The following is a 23164-nucleotide window of genomic DNA, read 5'->3' on the forward strand; positions in this document are numbered from 1 at the left end:
ACCACCTCCTAGCCCTCCTGTAGTGAATGTAAGTTGCTTAAAACCTTCAGTTGGCCTCTTCACCCTTTTCTGGAGAACATTGGAGAATGTTTGGATTTACATGTTGGATTGTTTTGTCGGTGGTTATTTAGTACGTGTTTTACAGGTTGGGTCATTCTTGTGTGTTGTACAGCAGTGGCCCCCAATCTTTTGGGCAGCAGGGACTTTTCCACAGACCAGAAGGGACATGGTTTCTCATGCTGCCTGCATCCCCCACATGGAGCTTCACTTGTTTGCGTGGCGTGCTTTCTGGCATGCCGTGGTCCGGTGCCGGTCCATGGAAGTGGGTTGGGGACCTCTTGTACAGTATTTTTTGTTTTATTACGTGGGCTGCTGGAAGTCCTTGGTGATTATGGTAGCATTTACTTGTTAAATTTATACTCTCCCTTTCATTCACTGTCTTAATTGACATATACAGGGCTTCTTCCTCATGTTTTTTCCCCACCACAATCATCCTAGGAAGCATATAAGGTGAGCAAGAATGATTGCCCTGAGTCACCCAAATAAGCTTCATTCGCTGACAATGGATTTGAACCTGGCTGTCCCTATTCCTAGTTTAGGAGTAGGCAACCTCGGCTCTTTTAGGACTCATGGACTTCAACTCCCAGAATTCCTGAGTCAGCTATGCTGACTCAGGAATTCTGGGAGTTGAAGTCCATGAGTCCTAAAAGAGCCGAGGTTGCCTACTCCTGTCCTAGCCAAACCTTATTTTAGTCTAGCGCAGGGGTCGGCAACCTCGGCTCTTTTATGACTCGTGGACTTCAACTCCCAGAATTCCTGAGCCAGCATAGCTGGCTCAGGAATTCTGGGAGTTGAAGTCCACGAGTCATAAAAGAGCCGAGGTTGCCGACCCCTGGTCTAGCGTGTTGGGCGAACTCAAGTTAACAGGCAGCAAAAAGGAAAACAGACGAAAAGTTGAGTTCTTTCTGGTTTAAGTACTGTGCGTCCTATGTCCGATGTCCGTCGCGCGGGAGCCTCCGTCCTTTCGAAGAAACCAGGCCGCGAGGCAGGAGTTGCGAGAGTTCTCCGCGTGCCGAAAGTCCTCGTGATGACGTCACAAGCGTCGAAGCAACGTCGCGGAAGCAGACTCGGGCGCGGTGAACATTCTGACCCAGCAGGCAGGAGAGATAAGAACTGGCCCAGCACACCGGAAAGAGAGAGGGGCGGGGGAGGAGGAGGAAGGCGTGGGTTAGAATATTGAGCAGGGCGGGTCAGAGCCCTTGGTGGGCGTGGCCCGACTGGAGGCATCTTTCGCGCTCCGTGGTTTCGCTAGCTAGGGGCTTTTAAACAATTTTTTATGAAAGGAATCGTTTCCTAGAGGAGACAAGTGAAAATCCCGAAACTTTTTCCTACTTTGACAATTATATTATCTTCCTGTACTTTATGAGAGCAAAGACAGAACGCTTTTCACGTCGTGGTCTTTTTTTTAACGCCCCCCCCCACCTAGAATATAAAGATCAAGTGTTGTTGTTTTTTTATTTTTAATTAAATTATCATGAAAAGGAAAAAAAAATATGTATGTGTATATGTATATATGTGTGTATGTATGTGTATATATGTATATATATGTGGATCTTTGGTATATATATGTGTGTATATATTTGTTTTCTGAGGTTTTCGCGGGTGTTTGTATGTAGATCTTTGGTCATTCGGGTTTTTCCCCACGTAGAATTGAAGGTATAAGAGCAACGTTTCGACGATATCTGAAGCCACCAGCCTGAGGATGACGGATGAGATTTCGTCGAAACGTTGCTCTTATACCTTCAATTCTACGTGGGAAAAAACCCGAATGACCAAAGATCTACACACACACACACACACACATGTATGTGTGTGTGTATGTGCGTGTATATGTGTGTGTGTATATGTGTGTATGTCAAGGGTAAATCGGTATTATGGCCCTACAGTCCTGCCAAAGAGTGGCATAGACGCAAGACAATGCTGTACTGAGCTATACTGGACTAGGGCCCACTATTAAGCTTTCTTAAATTAAAAGGTGAGCGGAGATATAATGCAATATATCTTTTAGAATCTACCTACCTACCTACCTATCTATCTATCTACCTACCTACCTACCTACCTATCTATCTATCTATCTGCATAGTATACGCAGATATAAAGTAAAATCGATTTCTTGCTTCCGAGTCCAAATGCAATGCCCGTGCTAAAGTGCAAAGAGCAGCGGGACGTCTGCTGCTCCCTTTAAAATCTTGACTGTCGGAAGGGCCAAAGTCCAAGAACGACGTTGTCAAACACTGGCCGTTTTTGCTTTGACAGACGTTGCCCTTCGACTGAAAGCCAAGCGGGCTCCGGGGCCACTTTCGAGAAGGCACCGGACGTGCCGCCCGGACAGCCATTCCCCTCTCCACCTACCTCTTGGCGAAGGCCCGGCGGGGGAGGCGGAGCGACCTGAGAAAGTGGGCGGGGCCCCGGCTTCCTGCTCTGACGAACAACGTTGGCGGAAGTGGTTGCGGTGCGGGCTGGAGGAGCGGGCGAGTAGAGCGGCTGAGTAAGGGGTATAATTGGCGGCGGCAGGCGGAACCGGCCGGGCTCGGCCGGCGCTCTCCCACCCCCGGCCGGCGCTCGACCTCCCAGTCCCGGCGGAGCCGCCATGTCGCTCTTGCAGTCGGCGCTGGAGTTCTTGGCCGGGCCCGGCTCCTTAGGGGCCGCCAGCCGGGACCAAAACGATTTCGTGGGGCAGGTGGTGGAGATGGGCGAGATGAAGCTGCGGATCAAGAAGGTCATCGCCGAAGGTGTGTGGGGCAGGAGTGGGGGCGTAGGAGGGCTGGGAAGCGCTTCGAGTCCCCGGATCGTGGGAACGCCGTGAACCGGTGGTCAGGCGGCTCTCACCTTCTTCCTCCTTCCCTCTCCAATCTCTTTTTTTTTCCCCTTGACTTTTTCTGCGTTCTTGCCTTTTCCATTTCAGTGCCAGGAAACATACCATAAGGCATCCCGATGAGCCAGGATGCTAATCAGCCAATATAAGAAAAAAATCAGTATTGTTTTTACCCCACTTTCCATTTTTATTACTTTTCGTACCAAATAAATCCCTATGGCATGGTATAGAAATGGAAAAGAAAAAAGACCTCGATTGGGGAAGGTCTTAAATTTGTCGAGAGACCTTGGGAAGAAAAGGAAGACGGAAGAACGGTCTTTAAGGGTGTAGCAAGGCCAGCAGCAGCCTTGTGTGACAAGTGTGACATTTATGGGAGGGAGGGAGGGAGTCTTCCTGGCAGAGAGACATGCCAGTGTGTTAAATTTTCCTTAAGCTGTGGTTAAAGGGAAGGAGCAGGAATAAATAAAATAACAAATAGTCTTTATCTGATACTGATTTGGTGTTAAGGTATTGTGGTTTGGCAGATATGAGTGACCTTTTTTTTCATTTAGGATTTTTCACATTCCATTGTTGGGAAGATGCTATTGCTTTCCATAGCTATCTGAAGAGTTGTCAGTTTTATGCATTTGATTTTTATGCATTTGATCCTTTTAAGATCAGTTCAAGGTCTAAAATTTAACAAACAGAAATGTTGCTGTGTCTCACAGTGCTGCCTGGACATATTTACGGTAATGTTTCTGAAAAGAGATTTCCTCATTTCTCCCCATGAAATAAGTACAATAAAGAAGAATCAACCCAGAAGTGGGGGTCATAGCAGATGGAGCATTTGCAAGATGCTAGAAGTTTTGGCATGCAAGAGTTTACATATATATTTACATCTGTATGGCTATTTAACAAGATATTTGGTTCCAGAGGACTAACATTCAGAATCATCTCAAACATATATTACTGGTGAACTGGGAATGATATTGTGTAACATGTTGTGGTTTCTAAACATATATACATGTGTTACATGAGTAATACTGACAAATGATCAGCTATGTATTTTCCCAAACTGTGATAGAGGCGAATGTAACATTTGTACTTGTATTTTGTCCATCGTTGAATTCATGTTACCACAGAGTATTGCGCTGTTGTTTCTAGATTTGTTGGGAATAATTATGAATCTACTTAGTAGAGATTTTGTAACAGTTTTAATTCTTCCACTTTAACCTCTATCTTTATCTCTATCTAGCTGGTCTGTATGTTGTACATCTTACAAATGTATTATTTGGTTTCAAGAAATACTGCTTTTTGCTGAATAGTGTGTGTGTGTGTGTGTGTATGTATGTGTATATATATATATATATATATATATATATATATATATATATATATATATATATATATATACACACACACACACACACACACACACACACACACACACACACACACACACAGAGAGACTATAATTTCCCTTCTCCTCCCTCCCATCTTTTGGGGAAAGTGACACTCATGATTCTTTATGCTGTTAACTTTCTGCTATTCAAAAGCTGCCATCAAAGGCTAAAATATTCTTTGGTCTACTCTACAGGATAGGATTCAAAGGCTTAACCTGTGCTATTAGTGTTACTGTTCATTTGAGGATAGATTTACTAGATTTGTGAAGCTTTTTCTGTGAAAGTATATTGTTTCATGTGGCCAAAATCCTTAAGCAGAAAGTTAATGGAGTTTGGTGAAGTTAACTATTAAATATATTGAAAGGGAAGGTGCCTTGGTGACTCATATGTCCAGTTCTGATTTCTTCCTTCCATCCCTCAATGGATATGTTGTTTCACTCCAGTTATGCAACCTACTGAGCAAGTCTCACTGAACATTTTAAGGTAGTGTGTGTGGGATATGCATCCATAAATTATTTGAAGATACGGACAATATTTATGAAATATGCTGTGCTGCAGGGCTTAATTAATATAGACTTTGAAAATCCTCTGTTGATAAAAGATACAGTCCCTGCCCAGGGCTAAAGTGAAAGAGAATAAAGTTGAATGGTGTCAATATTCTGTTTTTACACTGAGTATTTATTTTGGTGAGGTCTTCAGCTTTCAAGCATTCTTTTCCCCAGAATTACTATTTTTTCAACCACCATGCTTTTAAAACTAAAATATTTTTATTTTTAATTGCCATTGTATACATTTTTAGGGCATTAGAAAATGCATAGTCACTGGAGAGGTGAGTCTTACGAAACAGGGATGCTATTGGACCCGCATGATTTGCCTATTCCAGGCAGTAAATAAGACAGCAAACGATCATATTGTTTCAGAATCCAGGTCTTAGAGCTGAAATGCACACCCATCTAGGTTTTATCTGAAATATGTTGGTCGATAGCTTTGTTCAATTGTGCTTTGTCCAGCCTCAACTAACCCATAAGGTGATTCATTGGTTTTTGCTTAGCATATTGTATGTACCAAGTTACTGTGATTTGTGAAACATGGTTTATGGGTTTGTTTCAGATATTTATCTGAATTCAACTACTGTTAAGTAAACCACATATAAGTATAATATGTGATCTCAGCTAGGACATGTTCATATCTTGAATGTTATATATTTCAAAATGAAATGAATTTTAGCCATGAAAAATATAGCAGAACTGGCTGCATATATTTGTGTAATTCTGAAAGCAGTACAAAGAAGTTTGCATTAATGGGCTTAGATCTTTATGCCTTAATACAAAAGCTCCTTTGATTTATTTTCTTTATTGGTAGAGTGCACTGTTATTTGGTAGAGTGGTCTGTTTTCATCAGGATACTAATTTACTGTTTAAATGCTGTCCCATGTAGGAGTTTTGTTTTTGAAAATGATAATTGTTACTGAATTTTACAGATATAAAAATTTAAGGAAAAAATAAAATACAGTTTCCTACAAACTAAAATAAAAGAAAAAAAGTGCAGAGGGAAAAAATAAAAAGGAAGAAAAAAGATAAATATATAACTAGCTGAAGAATACTGTCCAAATCATTCTTGTGTTTTACCGTTTGTGTGTCCATTTTAGTTATGAAGATATCAACTGGTTTCATTTGTATATCCAGTGTGACATCTTTTTCCATATTCTTACAGCTTGTCATTTTTAAATCCACATCCACCATTCATTTATCCTCTTCTATCCAATCTTTTAAACCCATTTTATAGTGGCATGCAATCTTAAACGTAATCTCTGATTGCATTGCTCCCAAATATCCTTAAATGTTTCCCAAATTTAAATATTTTTCTCCCTTCTATACTAGTGGTTCTCTTCTCTTTTAATTATAATTTTTCATTCTTTTTGGTTCCTTCTCTAGTCCTATGCTTTTCTCTAATCCAGAATGTTTTCCCATGGGAATATTTCTTATACTTAATTTCTAAATGCTCACATATTTTTAAATTAAATTTCAAACAACACACAAGGAAGTTTATTTTGTAATTTATTTCAAAATGTAATTTCAAAACCAACCCACCTCTTTGTAACATTTCCCAATCAGTGTTCTAATCACCCTTTTGCTTTTTTACTCTATAATATTTTTTTAAAAAAGTCCTTCAACTTGTATAAAAATTATTTTGTTAAAGATTCGTTCAACCTGGTGTAATGAAACTTTGTCTTTTTGACAATTCTTACTATCCAAAAAGCTGTCAAGCAATTTCCAGAAGCGATTAAGAAAAAAAAAACACGTATGCAAACCCAGTGTAGTTTTGAAGATACCAAACTGTGGCTCAAGCAAAAATGGCTTTTCCTCAGCTCTAAAACTTTAAAACTCACCAGAGACTGCTGTCTTTTAGTCTCCCTGTGAGGACCCACTGTACGGAGTGCATGTGGACAATCCCAGATCCTCTCCTTTATCCGGGGAGGAATTCCAAGGAGCCGATCTGTTTGCCAGCTCCTTGTCCTGTCACAGTGATTAGCTCTGTTCTCAGCAGAGCCATCTTCAGTCACCATTGCTTCCTCAGAAGTCCTATGTAGGAATTTCCTGCTTCCAGTATTCCAGGATAGGGGAAAGATTAATCCTCCTCTGATGGATTTAAAACAATAAGGAAGCTTCTTATTTGAAGCTTCATATTGAATAGTACATACTATATTGAATAGTAATGTTTAATCATGTTTTACAATTGATTGATTGATGGATTGATTATATGCTGTCAAGTTGATGCCAATTCTTGGCAACCACCGAGATAGATTTTCTCTGTGATGATCTGTTCCTAATCCTGTATTTCAGGTCTTCCAACAAGTTTAATGTTTAATGAATAAAAAAAAATAGTTGGCTGGGGTGTACACTAAACCTTTGCCATTATTTACAAACCGCAATGCATATGGAGGCACAACATACTAAAACAAAATTAAACCACATTAACATGATGTATGAATGAACATAAGGCAAATATTGTTCCTACAGGTGCTACTGTATGGCACTGTAATATTCATTTATCTGGTTATATTTCAACATGTGGATTGATTGAGTAGTAGTGAGTTATTATGTGTAAAAATTAAATGTAAATGTAAATGACAAATTTTGAAGACAGTAAATAAAAATTAGGTGTGGTGGAACAATGTAACCTCCTATAGTCTTGTTTTAGACACTGTTGCTTTAATGGTATCATCAATCCACTTGAAAAATGCTTTTTTGTGTGTACAGAAACAAGCCACAGATAATACAAAAATGTTTTAATTTTTAAAAGAATCCTGCCTTCGACTTCTGTAACGTATGAAAAATTTACTCCTCAATTTGAGTGTGGCTCAGTGGGTTAGGACGCTGAGCCTGTCGATCAGAAGGTCGGCAGTTTGGCGGGTCGAATCCTGAGTGCCGCGTAGCAGAGTGAGCGCCTGTTACTCGTCCCAGCTTCTGCCAACCTAGCAGTTCGAAAGCACGTAAAAATGCAAGTAGAAAAATAGGGACCACTACGGTGGGAAGGTAACAGCGTTCCGTGCACCTTTGGTGTCTAGTCATGCCGGCCACATGACCACGGAGACGTCCTCGGACAAGCGCTGGCTCTTCGGCTTTGAAACGGAGATGAGCACCGGCCCCTAGAGTCGGAAACGACTAGCACGCATGTGCGGGGGAACCTTTACCTTTACCTATTATGAATTGGATTATATTTTAGAGGACTGTACATTTATTTTATTTATTTATTTTATTTTAATTCCATTTATATCCCGCCCTTCTCCGAAGACTCAGCATTTTTAAAATACATGGAGGTATACCAGAAGTGTATCATTTTTTTTCTCCTACAACTTTAGGATGCTCGTGACCATTGGGTTTTGCTTGTCTTGGAAATTTGAGGGACAAAATATAATAAAAAACACGTCAAAAAGTCAAGAAAGACTAAGCCAAACCTAAATGAATTACTTCTTGTAGCACTGTGTAATATGAACCAATCTATCGTAAAACTATAATGAGTTTGTTTTAGCTCAGCATGTGTGAAATCATGTTACATTTTGTTAATCATAGTTATGGCTTGTTAACTGTGTTATGAATACAATGAATGCAGATACACTACATCTTACACTTTTATTAATAGCTGCTGTTTGTACATTTTCTTTCCAGCAAATTGTCACAATTTGGGATTTCCCTTGGGTTATGACAAAAAGTTAGCTGTAGATATGGTTTGCAAATCAGCCTTTAACCCTAATGCTTGCAAGTAATGGATAACCATAACCTCTATTAGGGCTAATAGATATAGAACTTATATGAATGATAGAGAAATATTATGGTTTGCATTACATCTGTAGTAGGCATAATTATATGCTTTGACATACTACTTTTCTGAAAATTATTTATAAAGAAACCATAATTCATTGGGAAAACAATAATTGAGACTCTAATATGAATTAAGATAGTTAGAAATGCTACCCTTACGATTTATAAAGTTCTTCCAAAGTGGTAAATTGCGAGGAATGGGGGTGGTGTGTTTATCCCAGGAAACCTTAAAATTTTCACAGTTTTAAGAGAGAGAGGTATTAAATTGGCTGATAGAGGTTTTTAAAAATAATATATCTTAAGATTTTAAGGACGATTTCTATGCTAATGTACAGAGGCTCAGCATGCAGAGGATGTAACACTGATTATTAAGATGTGTCAGGAGCACCAATTAATACCTTAATGATAGGGTATTTCAGTTTTGTGGTGATGACTTGCAGTGCTTCAAGAATTACAGTGGACGGACAGAAAAAAATAATAGCACCGCATGTAAACATGGAAGTGTCTTCTATAAGTGAGTCTGGCATTTGGAATCTGGCTGTAAGCAGAAATTCTGGGTTGCTGTCAATAAGTTCAGACATGTACGTTGTCAAATAACTGGCTGGTCTCTTAAAGAATTCATGACTTTATGAGAGGTACATATCTCTAGGGTATAAATTCCTCTTTCTTCAAAAGAGCTGGAAAAACCTTCAGATTCTGCCTAAATGTGATTGAAGTCTGTAATATACTGTAGCCACCTTCTAGATCTAGAAAGAATAGCCCAAATGCAACTGGATATTTTCAACTCCCCCCCAACATTTTTTTTTTACTTTTAAACTAGCATACTGTCCTTTTGAACCAACAAAGGGGAAGACGTTGTGCTAAATCAGGGGTCTTCAAACTTGGCAACTTTAAGACTTGTGGACTTCAACTCCCAGAATTCCTCAGCCAGCTGGTTGAAGTCCACAAGTCATAAAAGGGCCAAGTTTGAAGACCCCTGTGCTAAATGGTTTCCAAACAAATGGAATCTTTCTCTTGCTGGGGTTCAGTTTTAGCTTGTTTATGTCATCCAGTGTCTTCCATTCTTCAGTCGCTAGGCAAGGAACTTCTATGCACCTCTAGCCTACTCTGGGATAGAACATACATGGAATATCATATGCATATAATTGTAAAAAGGTAAACATCAATGTTTCCATGTCAGTTGTGTCCGTGTCTGAGCCTGTGATACAGTGCTCATCTCTGTTTCTTGGCCAATGGAGCCTGGGTTGTCCAAAGACATGTACCGTATTCCAAATCCACATATAACAACAACTTGTACAGTTGTTGTTGTTGTTGTTGTTAGTTGCGAAGTCGTGTCCGACCCATCGCGACCCTATGGACAATGTTCCTCCAGGCCTTCCTGTCCTCTACCATCTTCTGGAGTCCATCTAAGCTCACGCCTACTGCTTCAGTGACTCCATCCAGCCACCTCATTCTCTGTCGTCCCCTTCTTCTATTGCCCTCAATCTTTCCCAGCATTAGGCTCTTCTCCAGTGAGTCCTTCCTTCTCATTAGGTGGCCAAAGTATTTGAGTTTTAGCTTCAGGATCTGGCCTTCTAAAGAGCAGTCAGGGTTGATCTCCTCTAGGACTGACCGGTTTGATCGCCTTGCAGTCCAAGGAACTCGCAGGAGTCTTCTCCAGCACCATAGTTCAAAGGCTTCAATTCTTTGGCGCTCAGCCTTTCTTATGGTCCAGCTTTCACTGCCATACATTGCAACTGGGAAGACCATTGCCTTGACTATACGGATTTTTGTTGACAGGGTGATGTCTCTGCTTTTTAGTGTGCTGTCTAGATTTGCCATGGCTTTCCTCCCAAGGAGCAAGCGTCTTTTAATTTCTTGGCTACAGTCCCCATCTGCAGTGATCTTGGAGCCAAGGAAAATAAAATCTGTCACTACCTCCAATTCTTCCCCATCTATTTGCCAGGAATTGAGAGGGCCAGATGCCATGATCTTGGTTTTCTTAATGTTTAGTTTCAACCCAAGTTTTGCACTCTCCTTCTTCACCCGCAACACCAGGCTCTTTAGTTCTTCTTCACTTTCTGCCATTAGAGTGGTATCATCTGCATATCTTAGGTTGTTGATGTTTCTTCCGGCAATCTTAATTCCAAATTTTGATTCATCTAGCCCTGCCTTTCTCATGATGTGCTCTGCATATAAGTTAAATAGGCAAGGCGACAGTATACAGCCTTGCCGGACTCCTTTCCCAATTTTGAACCAATCAGTGGTTCCGTGTCCAGTTCTCACTGTTGCTTCTTGGCCCGCATATAGATTTCTCAAGAGACAAATAAGATGGTCTGGTATGCCCATCTCTTTAAGGACTTGCCACAGTTTGTTATGATCCACACAATCAAAGGCTTTAGCATAGTCAATGAAGCAGAAGTAGATGTTTTTCTGGAACTCTCTAGCTTTCTCCATGATCCAGCGTATGTTAGCAATTTGATCTCTAGTTCCTCTGCCTCTTCGAAATCCTGCCTGTACTTCTGGTAGTTCTCGATCCACATACTGCTGGAGTCTAGCTTGTAGAATTTTAAGCATAACTTTACTAGCATGAGAAATGAGTGCAATGGTGCGATAGTTTGAACATTCTTTGGCACTGCCTTTCTTTGGAATTGGAATGTAAACTGATCTTTTCCAATCCTGTGGCCACTGTTGAGTTTTCCAAATTTGCTGGCAAATTGAGTGTAGTACTTTTACTGCATCGTCTTTTAAGATTTTGAATAGCTCAGCTGGAATACTGTCACCTCCACTAGCTTTGTTGTTGCTCAGCTTTTCTAAGGCCCACTTCACTTCACATTCTAGGATGTCTGGCTCGAGGTCAGTGACCACCTCATTGTGATTATCAGGGACGTTAAGCTCATTCTTGTATAATTCTTCTGTGTAATTTTGCCACCTCTTCTTAATCTCTTCTGCCTCTGTTAGGTCCCTGCCATTTTGGTCCTTTATCATGCCCATTTTTGCATGAAACGTTCCTTTCATCTCTCCAATTTTCTTGAAAAGATCTCTGGTCCTCCCTATTCTATTGTTTTCTTCTATTTCTTTGCATTGTTCATTTAAGAAGGCATTCTTATCTCTTCTAGCTATTCTTTGGAATTCTGCATTCAATTGGGCATATCTTTCTTTTTCTCCCTTGCCTTTCGCTTCCCTCCTTTCCTCAGCTATTTGCAAAGCTTCCTCAGACAGCCATTTTGCTTTCTTGCATTTCTTTTCCTTTGGGATGGTTTTGGTTGCTACCTGTTGTACAATGTTGCGAACCTCTGTCCATAGTTCTTCAGGCACTCTGTCTATCAGATCTAATTCCTTAAATCTATTTGTCACCTCTACTGTATATTCAACAGGAATATGATTTAATTCATACCTGACTGGCCTAGCGCTTTTCCCTTCTTTCTTTAATTTAAGCCTAAACTTTGTAACAAGAAGCTCATGGTCTGAGCCACAGTCAGCTCCTGGTCTTGTTTTTACTGACTGTATAGAGCTTCTCCATCTTTGGCTGCAGAGCATATAGTCAATCTGATTTCTGTGTTGACCGTCTGGTGATGTCCATGTGTAAAGCCGTCTCTTGGGTTGTTGGAAAAGAGTGTTTGCTATGACCATCGTATTCTCTTGACAAAAGTCTATCAGCCTGTGCCCTGCTTCATTTTGTACTCCAAGGCCAAACTTGCCTGTTATTCCAGTTATCTTTTGGCTTCCTACTTTAGCATTCCAATCCCCCATGATGATAAGGACATCATTTCTGGGTGTTAGTTCTATAAGGTGCTGTAGGGCTTCATAGAACCGGTCAATTTCATCCTCTTCAGCACTGGTGGTTGGGGCATAGACTTGTACAGTAGTGGCCAAAATTGTGGAAACCTTTTGGGAAAAGTGTACATTTGAGGTTTGATGGCTAATAACACTACCTTTTTTGGAGTAGTACCATAAAAGTATATATCAATGGAAAGATAATTTAACCAAGAATGTAATGCAACAAAGTTTGTTCAATTATCTGTATTCTATGAAAAGTTATGGCCAAATAACCAGAAAAAGGAAGCACAACTTGCTTAGGTTGAAATCAGGTAGCTTTCCTTCATCTGATTGTAGCCAATAAGTGTTTAGAGAGCCAATCAGGTGTCATCTTGTTTTGGCAATGAGCCAATCAGATCACAGTAGGGTTCAGTTATTGATGTCATGTATTGAAGCTGAGAAGCGGAAATTTGTCAGTATGTTATGTGATCGCTATATCAAGTTGGTTGGGTTTTCTTGTGTTTTTTCATTTAGTGAACTGTAAAACGTAATAAAATTAAAGTAATGTTGCAAGGAGCTGACTGGTCACCCAGAAAGTGATATAAAATAGTATTATTAAGTGAACAAGGCTACAGTTATAAAGAAATTAGAAGAAAAATTGGTGGAAACTTAACCAAAGGTGGCATTTCTAAGTTTCTGAAGAGCTATAAGAAAATTCAGTCACCACAAAACCACACTGGTAAAGGCAGGAAAAGGTGCACAACAGCAAGTGATGATAGAAGAATTAAGAGACTGTGCCTATTTAACAGAAGAAAATCATCTGGGTGTATACAAGATGAAATGGCGCAATGCAATGTGAAGTTGAGTGCAAGGATTGTTCGGCGCCGGCTGCCACTTTTATCTCTCAAACAAAGGTTGAAAAGACTAAACTAAAAGGCTAAAACCCATATTACCTGGACAGAGGAACAATGGGATGGTGTTACTTGGAGTGATGAGACCAAGATCTCCCTGTTTGGTAGTGATGGCATAAAACAGTAAGGAGAAGAATCGGAGAAGATTTGCATCCTGATTGCATTACATGTACGGTGAAATGCCCAGGCAGTGTTATGATCTGGGGTTGTATTACGTCAAAAGGTGTGAGCAGAATTTGTGTGATTAATGGGAATGTAAATGGCCAAAAATACATTAATGAAATACTTGAGCCCAAACTGAAGCCTTCCGCACATGATCTTTTCCAAGACAATGAAGCGTTTATATTTCAACAGGATTCAGCTCCATGTCATGTTGCTGCTATGTGCAAAAAGTGGTTTCAGGATAATCATATATCACTGCTGGAATGGCCTGGGAATAGCCCAGACCTTAACCCAATTGAAAATCTATGGAGCTGACTAAAGAAACTTGTTAGTCAGAAGCGACTCAGCAATAAAACCAAGTTAATAGAAGCAATCATTCAATCTTGGTTTCACATTATAACAGCTGCAGAACTAAAGTACTGGGAAGACGTTGTAAGGCCATAATTCATGCTAAAGGTTACCCAACAGTATTAACTGACATGGTGATAATTTTTGTATATCTCGTATTTTCTATGGTGATAATTTTTGTATATCTTGTATTTTCTATGGTGATAATTTTTATATATCTCATTTTTTCTACGTGTTTCACTTTTCTTCTTTATAATATTCTACCAAGGTAGTAAGCGCAAACAAATACATGGACTTTACTATTCTTGTTGCCATAGTATTGGCCTGAAGATGAGTTCATGCTTCTGTTTAGGGAAACTTATTGTCTTCTCCTCTATTGGTGCTATAGGCATCGCTTCATCTTCTGGGATCAACAAGCAAGGAGAGACAATTCCAAGGCATTTACGTTCAATGCTGTTCGTGAATTCCAGAAGTCTCTGAGATGCATGGTTGAACTCTTGCAATATAACTGGAAAATCCCTAGAACTTTGGAAAACAGTCAGATCCACAAGGTGGCTGAGACAACTAGTCTGCTGAGCCCCCTCCCCTTCCTCCCTTTTGTAGAGATCACAGGTGCCAGTCATTTGCATGACGGTGACCTAACCATAATAAAGAATAGTGTGGATTTGTTAGCTGCACAGGGCAGGCCCATGGATGCTGTGAATTCCTGAGCCTTCCCAATTTTCACTTCACTTCCTCAGAATTGAAGCTCCCCAGTAGCCTTCTCCCAGAGAACATTTACCACTATGCCTGTGACAAAGTCTAGGAATTCGGGAAGGGCTACTGTTAGATGGCAGGATGGGTGATACACCAGCACAGCCTTTATCTTCAAACGCTGACATTCCCAACCAGGTCCTCTTGGGAACACAGCCCAGGGTTATAGTCAAAGCCCATCAGGGCCGTTATGCCCCACCTCCACCTTTGAAGTCACAGCGGCTGAAAGCCAAATTGGACAGAGCAACACCTCACTCCTGCTCAACTAGTTCTGTCAATGATTCATGCATGCAAGGTTCACTCGTTCATTCCCAATGAGGTCATGAAAATAATACGGTCTTATAGCTTAGTGGTTTGGTATTCACCAGTAGCCAACCTGTAGCTAAGAGTACCGCAGTCTGGGGTTCAAACTCTAAAATGGAGGCATTTGGCACCGGCACCATTTTACTGGTTGCGGCTCTCTGTTAACAATCAGGTCAGAGTCTCAGTTGTTTTCATCTCGCTTTCCTCCTCCTCCTCCTCCTCCTCCTCCTCCTCCTCCTCCTCCTCCTCCTCCTCCTCCTCCTCCTCCATGGAATTCCTGAAGTTCTCCTTAAGGTTCCTTCTAGCCAACTTGCCAAGGAGCAACCTTATTTCCCCTCAGCCCAGTAATGCCAGCTTTCAGTGAAGCAACCATTTGATCAATGGCTACTCCGGCCAGCTCATCCATCTCCCTAATGGTGCACATTCACCAACTTATTTAATCACCTCCACCAGCCATAAGCTGACGCCTTCCTAGCCTTAGTCGCCCTCTGTTGGGTATTCTGTTCACTCCTCAAAACATTAGACAACGCTAATTGAATACAGGTAGTCCTCGACTTACAACGGTTCATTTAGTGACTTCAAACTTACAACGGCACTGAAAAAAAGTGACTTATGACCTTTTTCACACTTAATGACCGTTGCAGCATTCCCATGGGTCACCTGATCAAAATTCAGACGCTTGGCAACTGACTCATATTTACGGCGGTTGCAGTGTCCCGGGGTCATGTGATCATCTTTTGCAACCTTTTGACAAGCAAAGTCAATGGGGAAGCCAGGTTCACTTAACAACCGTGTTACTAATTTAACAACTGTCGTAAAATGGGGCAAAACACTTAACAAAGTTTTCACTTAGCAACATAGATACTTGGCTCAATTGTGGTCGTAAATTGAGGACTACCTGTAATTACCATCTGATTCCAGGTGAATCCTTGAGTATGATCACTGTGGTCAGTGCTACATGATGCAGTGGCTGTCATCATCTTATGCAGTGAGTTTCCTATATTAACAATGCTGTTTGTAAAACAGTATTTGCTGCTGCCAAACATCATGTTGTATTAAATTGATTAACCCAAATTCCAGTGCATGGGAGGTGTGCAATCATTGGAGAAAGGAATTACAATCAAAGAACACTGCATGAGCCTGTAGAACTGGGGTGATCTATATTCTGTGTCTTTTCTGCCTTAATGATACGTTTTATATTTGAACACACCATTATTGTTCTTTCTAAGCGTTCTTGCAATACGTAAGCTGCCATTCTGTCTCCCTGCGGTAGTCCCAAGCAATCTTTCTGTGTATTTGCCCTTATCATGGCTTCCCAGAGACCTGACTTTTGAAAAGTATTACCTTGAAATAGCAGAAATATACCTGCGTTTTGGAATTTGCTTTGTTCTGTTAGATAAAGAATCTGAGCATAAATAAGAAATGTTATTTTAGCTGCCTTACTTTAAAGTTTCAAGTATCTCCGTGTTCTGTAGGTTAAGCTTGTTGTTGTTGTTGTTGTTAGCTGCGAAGTCGTGTCCGACCCATCGCGACCCTATGGACAACGTTCCTCCAGGCCTTCCTGTACCATCTTCTGGAGTGCATTTAAGCTCATGCCTACTGCTTCTTAGCCTACTACAAAATATTGACATTTGAAGTGCCTTTTAATTATCATGAAGAATAATGCAGTGTTCCTAGAAGTAATTCACTTGTAAATAACGTTTTGCTGCAAAATAAGACTTCATTTAGTTACTAAATGGCATATATTACCTGCTCACAGTATCTTAAAGTAGCTTTCCTACAGTTATATTAAACTACAATAGACTTTATCAGCAGCAAGCTATCATTGGCTATACTTACAGTCTGGCACATTTGAATAGCACTAAACCAGGAAAGGCTGCATAGAAAAATACAAATCACTTGATCGGAAGAAAGGGTTGAGAAAAGAGGTGAATCAGACTGTAATGGGAAGTGGGAGGGTTATACCTTTTATTGTTTTGTGATTTGGATTTGATCTGCTTTAGGAAAATAAAGTCCTGAAAGAGATACATATCAATCCTCAGCAGAGGATAGGAATTCTTCAATTTTAATTTGCTTATTCCATAGATCCTACTGCCTTCCATAGCAGAGATACGATTCTGCTGATTTTTTGCATTGATTTTGTTTCCTGCATGCAGAAACTTACCATGAAGAAGCATTTTTGATTCCTGCGATATCCCTTAGAATTTTTTTCCCAGAGTCTCTAAGTTAGTATAGGAACAGCATCTAAAATTTTAGATGCCGGTATAAATTTTATTGGAAACTGCATTCTTTTTCTCCATCCCATTCTCACCTGATGGATGAAACAAATGAGGCCTTTGGTAATCCTAGAAGTGTAACATTTGTTATGGTAAGTTTGTAGTATGCATGTATGACCCGATCACAATTTCAGAGAAGTTCAGGGCCGATACCTATTTAATGATGCTAAACGTCTCTGTATTGTGAGTCCTAAACCATATACATTTTATGGATTGTTGTTTATTATATAATTCCTTGTGTGTCTGTAAAGGTTTAGGTAAAATGAACCACATATTTACTGCAATACAGAAAACCACTACAGTCAATTATATGAACACTAGACAGTTCAAAGTTCTTCTGCTGCCAATCAGTGTGACAATGTGCACGCTGTGCTTAAAAACCGCATTGTTCCCTAAGCAAGAGAATCACAATGCAGGATAATATTTCTGAGGAGCTTATAAACCACAAGTAGCCCTCGGCTTTAAACCACAACGGGGCCCAGAATCTCTGTTGCTAAGTGAGACATTTGTTAAGTGAATTTGCTCCATTTCTTGCCACATTTTGTTAAGTGAATCACTGCAGTTAAGTTAGTGGCCCGGTGAATCCGGCTTCCTCATCGGCTTTGCTTGTCAGAAGGTTGCAAAAGGTGATCGATCACATGACTCAGGGAGACTGCAACCGTCATAAATATGAATCAGTTGCCCAGCGTCTGAATTTTGATCATGTGACCCTGGGGATGCTGTAACGGTTGTAAAGGGTGACAAATGGCCATAAGTCACTTCACTAAACGAACTGTTGTAAGTTGAGGACTCTTGTCATTTACCAGTTTTTTTTACTTCTACAGTACTTATCATGGGAGATAATGAAGTCTATATTTTCCAGATAATGAAGGATATATTTTTAAGAGTGTTTTTACAATGCATGTTAATTATCAAGTTACAATTTAGTTTTAAACATGAGAATCAGTTATGAAGCTTATTAAGGGCTATTGAATAGGCTGGTTGAAATGTTAAAGCTTTTGTGGGATATGGGATGTGTTTTGAATACTGTACCAAATAAGTTTCTGTATCACTAGGCACAAACTTGTAAAAATGGGAAGTGCACCTTCATATAGTTAATGCTCCCTTTTAATGGCAAGTAGCATTCACAGTTTTGTGGTATCGCATTCTCTGTATTAACATACTCACTCTCAGAATGAATGTGTTTGATGTCATAGTTTGAAAGAATATGGTAATTTCTCAGATGCAGAACAAATACGCATTGCGGGTGGCTTGCTTAAGGGTATTATTCCCTCAGAAATAATGTCATAGCTAACGTTTGAATTGTCTGAATTTTAACTGGCCTGGAGAATACTGCTAAAAGCAAATGCCCTACTCTTGTTAAGTTCTTCAGTTACTATATACCACAGTACTCAGAAATATGTATAGAATATGATCTAATCTACATCTAATATGACGAATGCAAGGATAGTGGGTAAGGCTGTGTTTCTCTAGGATTATTTGTTCTGTTGCTTGCGTTCAGGATTTTCTGTGCTATTAAAAAAAGATGGCAAGCTGAATTGGCTGCTTGCTTTAGCAAGCAGAGGTCTTTGAAGGAAGGCGTAGTAGGATAAATTCAGGCGTTGCCTTGAATATATAAATTCTCTTTAGGAAAGGCGGAACAGTTGATCCGTGAACTTGCAAGCAGATGGTTTGGCCTGTTCTGTTTTTAGTATGATCTTTATTGAAAGTTTTGAACAACACGAAAACTAATACAAACTAATATGAAGTAAGGCAGAAAAATGAAAAAGTTATCAAAGAAAAAGCAGATAGTGCATAAAAAAGTTGGGGGGAAAACCCAGAAAAGGAAGAAAAACGATCTAAAGAAATGGCTTCCAACGTTCTTCATAGCAGTTATAAGTACAAATATATTTTAACCTATCTCTCTAAAGTTATTCTTTCTATAATCTAATCAGAGCCATAAATTATTAGTTCACTTTTTTTCCCTTTTATTATACAAAAAGTCCACAAGAGCTTTCCAGTCACCTTTAAATTTAGATAATGTCTTTTCTCTAATCAAAGATGCCAGTGTATCCATTTCAGCAAAATCTGTCAACTTTGTTCCTTCATAGTGGGTAGTGTCATATCTTTCCATCTCTTTGTATGTAGTAATCCGACCGTAGTAATCATATATTGAAGTAACCTTCCATGGCTTTTTACTCATTCCTAAAAATAAAAGTTATGGCTTCAGTTGAATAATGATCTTTAAAATCCTCTGTATTAAAGTATGTATTTTAATCCAAAATTATCAGGGATCAGGGTGGCTCACTTGGTTAGGATGCTGAGTTGACAAGACCCAAGTGTTACCGTGGGGCGAGGGGAGCTCCCGGCCTTTGCTCTAGCTCAGGGGTAGGCAACCTTGGCTCTTTTATGACTCGTGGACTTCAACTCCCAGAATTCCTGAGCCAGCTGGCTCAGGAATTTTGGGAGTTGAAGTCCACGAGTCATAAAAGAGCCAAGGTTGCCTACCCCTGCTTTAGCTCCTCCCGGGGATGTGAAAAGAGCCCCCAGTTGAGCCTTCCCCTGAGCAACAGTGCTGTCACCAGCTAATCCTTTCAGTCCTGAAGCACCTCGATGCTTCTGACATGAGTGCTGTGCAATGTGATAGAAAATTATTTAGCTGTTTTACATGGCCGCCAAGCATGATAAAGTCTCCCTCCATGTTGCTTACATTGCCAACATACACTTGAAATGCTTTTATATATTCTAGGTCGGTGGTGAACCTTTCAGAGACCGAGTGCCCAAACTGCAACCAAAAACCCACTTATTTATCGCTGGGTGCCAGGTTGGCGTGGCCCACTGGGTGGGTGTGGCTGTGATGGTCATGGAAGATTAGGTGGGTGTGGCCAAGGTGGGTGTGGTCACCTCAATGTTGCTCGTGGGGAGGGACACCTGTGGGGGGTGGGCAGGGTTGGGGGAGCTCCAGGAGGTCTCTGGCAGGTGGGGCAGTAGGCAGGAGACTCATCCTGTGGGGTGAGGCGAGGTCGGGTGGGGGTGCCATTGCCATGGAGCAAGGCAAGGGTGGGGCAGCTGCTGCCTGACACCATCGGCCCCCACACACAGAGGCCAGCGAGCGCATGGGGGCCAACGGTGTCCATCAGTAGCCACAGCCTGCCGGCCCCTCGACAGGCACACACTCGGGCTCTGCAGCCTGTCGCCAGCAGTTCAAAGAAGCCACCTCCAAGATGGATGGTCGACCAACAGCTGAGGAGGCGATGCAGTGGGTCGTGCCTGGGAAAAGGAGAGCATGCGAAGCCAGGAGGGACGGGATGGGGGGGGAGGGAAACTAGCCATGCCGGGATGCATTTAGCCACGTGGGACCTCGGCAAATTAGCAGGCGGCTAGTTGAAGAGGGACAGTTGCCACCTCCGGGGCATGACGCGGGTGCCACAGCCTCTGGCACCCGTGCCATAGGTTCACCACCACTGTTCTAGGTGATTTCTCTGGTGTCACGTGCCAAAGATTTTTATAAACAGTCCCTTTTGGATTGTAAGTAACACAATGTAAATTTCAGCCCTTTTAACCGTACATTGTCCCACTGATCCATCGATATATTATAACCAACATTTCAAGTCCACTTTATCGTATGTTCTTAACTTGTTCTTCCCATTTCAAATTTCACTGAAGCTTTTTAATTTTAGCTTTTTGGCAATTACATGTTCTTCAGAGGCACACAACTGTACCTCAAATCCTGTCTTATTTTACTTCATGTCAGGTCCTGTTATCCATATTAAATCTTTCAGTTGGCTGCCTGTTCTTGCCCTTTTAGTTATCATTTGTGAATTGCTACATGGGCCATAGAAACATGGCTGCATATGCAGCTTCAAAGTGAGGTCATAAGTGGATCATTTTTTTATTGTGTTACTGTGAATTCTCTCTTACAAATCTTTCATATTAGGAAGAAGACCAGTACATAGAATGGAAGCAAAAGCTTGTTCCATACATGACCTCCTAATAGCTGGGAGAGCATTTCAACATAGAAAAACGTTAAAAATACAAGCCTGTCAAAGGGCCCCTCTTTGAGGGAGATGGGCAGTTTAGAAATATGAAATCTCTCTCTCTCTCTCTCTCTCTCTCTCTCTCTCTCTCTCACACACACACACACACACACACACACACACCTATCTGACATATGCATTTGTCCTACTGCCTTTTGCTCTTTGCTTGTACCCCTGCCTTTACTTGAAGATGTTTACGCCCAAATCATTGGATAACACAACATTAAGCAATGAATAAATAATGCAAGGCATAAATACAGGAAAATAGTATGTTAATGCATGTTAAAAAAACTTTGGCAGAGAAAAGACAAAAAGTAGGTAAGTTGATTTCAGCTGGGCTGCCCTAACTTGCCACCTGTCCCCTTCCCCAAATATGGGGTGTTTCCAATTTCTACTTTTCCAGCCTTGAGTAAGCTTCTTTAAGCTCTACCTTAGAACCTACTGCACTATCTAAAAACTATATCCAGGCAGCTGAAAAGCATAGAATCAGTAAAAAAAATTAATTTGTTTTAATTTATGCAATAGGCAATGCATACATGGAAAGTAGAGGAGCAAGGCAGCTGTTTTCCAGATGAAGCACAGTGTAATGAGGACTAGCATGCAGCTTGCAAAGGAACTGCTCATGCCTATGACTCAATGCCGTAGGGTTTCCTATTGAACAAGATACAATCTTTTACAGAGAGCAATTTATTTCTCATCCAACCATTAAACAACCTGAATTGTTTTTGAGCGCACAAAGTATACGCCTGTAATAACAAACGGCCCTGCAGGTCTTGTCAACTTTGTTCATGAACATATATAGGTTTGTGAAATCACAGCCTCTGCTGGTTATGCCTGTGGTGTGTCTTTTAAGGAATTGCAGACTCTCAGTGGAAAGTTGAGAGCTGGTTGTTTTGCCAAATCAGTAGCAAGCAACACACTTGACCTGAGGCAGAAAATAACGTTCCTACTGCATGGAGCCCTTATTGTGAATGTAGCATGCCATTCTATCCACACAATGGTGCATATGCTCTCAACATCCAGAGAATGGCTAGTAGTGGGTCATTGAATAGGATTAGGAGAGCCAGGCTTAGTCGTCTTGAACTTCTAAGAGGACCTCAAACACTAGCTGTTGGTGCTGGAAAACAAACTGGTTAGTCATTCATATTTCAAAACGAGGGTGAAAAGACTTTCAGCGTAAGGACTGCCCTATGTTTGCACAGCATGTTGTGGATTGCATGCCCACAGCATGCAAGCATGCGGTTCAGCAATCATGTGGTGAATGTAAGTTGCTTAAAACCTTCAGTTGGCCTCTTCACCCTTTTCTGGAGAACATTGGAGAATGTTTGGATTTACATGTTGGATTGTTTTGTCGGTGGTTATTTCGTACGTGTTTTACAGGTTGGGTCATTCTTGTGTGTTGTACAGCAGTGGCCCCCAATCTTTTGGGCACCAGGGACTTTTCCACAGACCAGAAGGGACATGGTTTCTCATGCTGCCTGCATCCCCCACATGGAGCTTCACTTGTTTGCGTGGCCTGGTTTCTGGCATGCCGTGGTCCGGTGCCGGTCCATGGAAGTGGGTTGGGGACCTCTGTTGTACAGTATTTTTTGTTTTATTACGTTGGCTGCTGGAAGTCCTTGGTGATTATGGTAGCATTTACTTGTTAAATTTATACTCTCCCTTTCATTCACTATCTTAATTGACATATACAGGGCTTCTTCCTCGTGTTTTTTCCCCACCACAATCATCCTAGGAAACATAGAAGGTGAGCAAGAAAGATTGCCCTGAGTCCCCCAAATAAGCTTCATTCGCTGACAATGGATTTCAACCTGGCTGTCCCTATTCCTAGTCTAGGGGTAGGCAACCTCTGCTCTTTTATGACTCATGGACTTCAACTCCCAGAATTCCTGAGTCAGCATAGCTGACTCAGGAATTCTGGGAGTTGAAGTCCATGAGTCATAAAAGAGCCGTGGTTGTCTACCCCTGTCCTAGTCCATTCCCTCAACCACTACAGCCATACTGGCAGTATATAAATCTCATCAGTCCATGAAATAATAAACCCTTCAATAAAGTTGCTCCTCTCATTCTAGGAAACT

General features: G+C 41.0%; 1 protein-coding gene across 3 annotated transcripts in view; it reads left to right on the forward strand.

Annotated features, from left to right (window-relative positions):
• The first annotated feature begins 2520 nt into the window (after window positions 1-2520).
• GAK (cyclin G associated kinase) overlaps window positions 2521-23164 on the forward strand; it is a 90035-nt gene continuing 69391 nt past the window's right edge. For all 3 annotated transcript variants that reach the window (XM_083353720.1, XM_083353721.1, XM_083353722.1), the window contains exon 1: window positions 2521-2792. In XM_083353720.1, coding sequence (XP_083209846.1) covers window positions 2651-2792 — 142 coding nt within the window. In that variant the 5' untranslated portion in view covers window positions 2521-2650. The remainder of the gene's footprint in view (window positions 2793-23164) is intronic.

This window comes from Vipera ursinii, assembly GCF_947247035.1.
Source record: "Vipera ursinii genome assembly, chromosome: 2".
Classification (NCBI taxonomy): Eukaryota; Metazoa; Chordata; class Lepidosauria; order Squamata; family Viperidae; genus Vipera; species Vipera ursinii.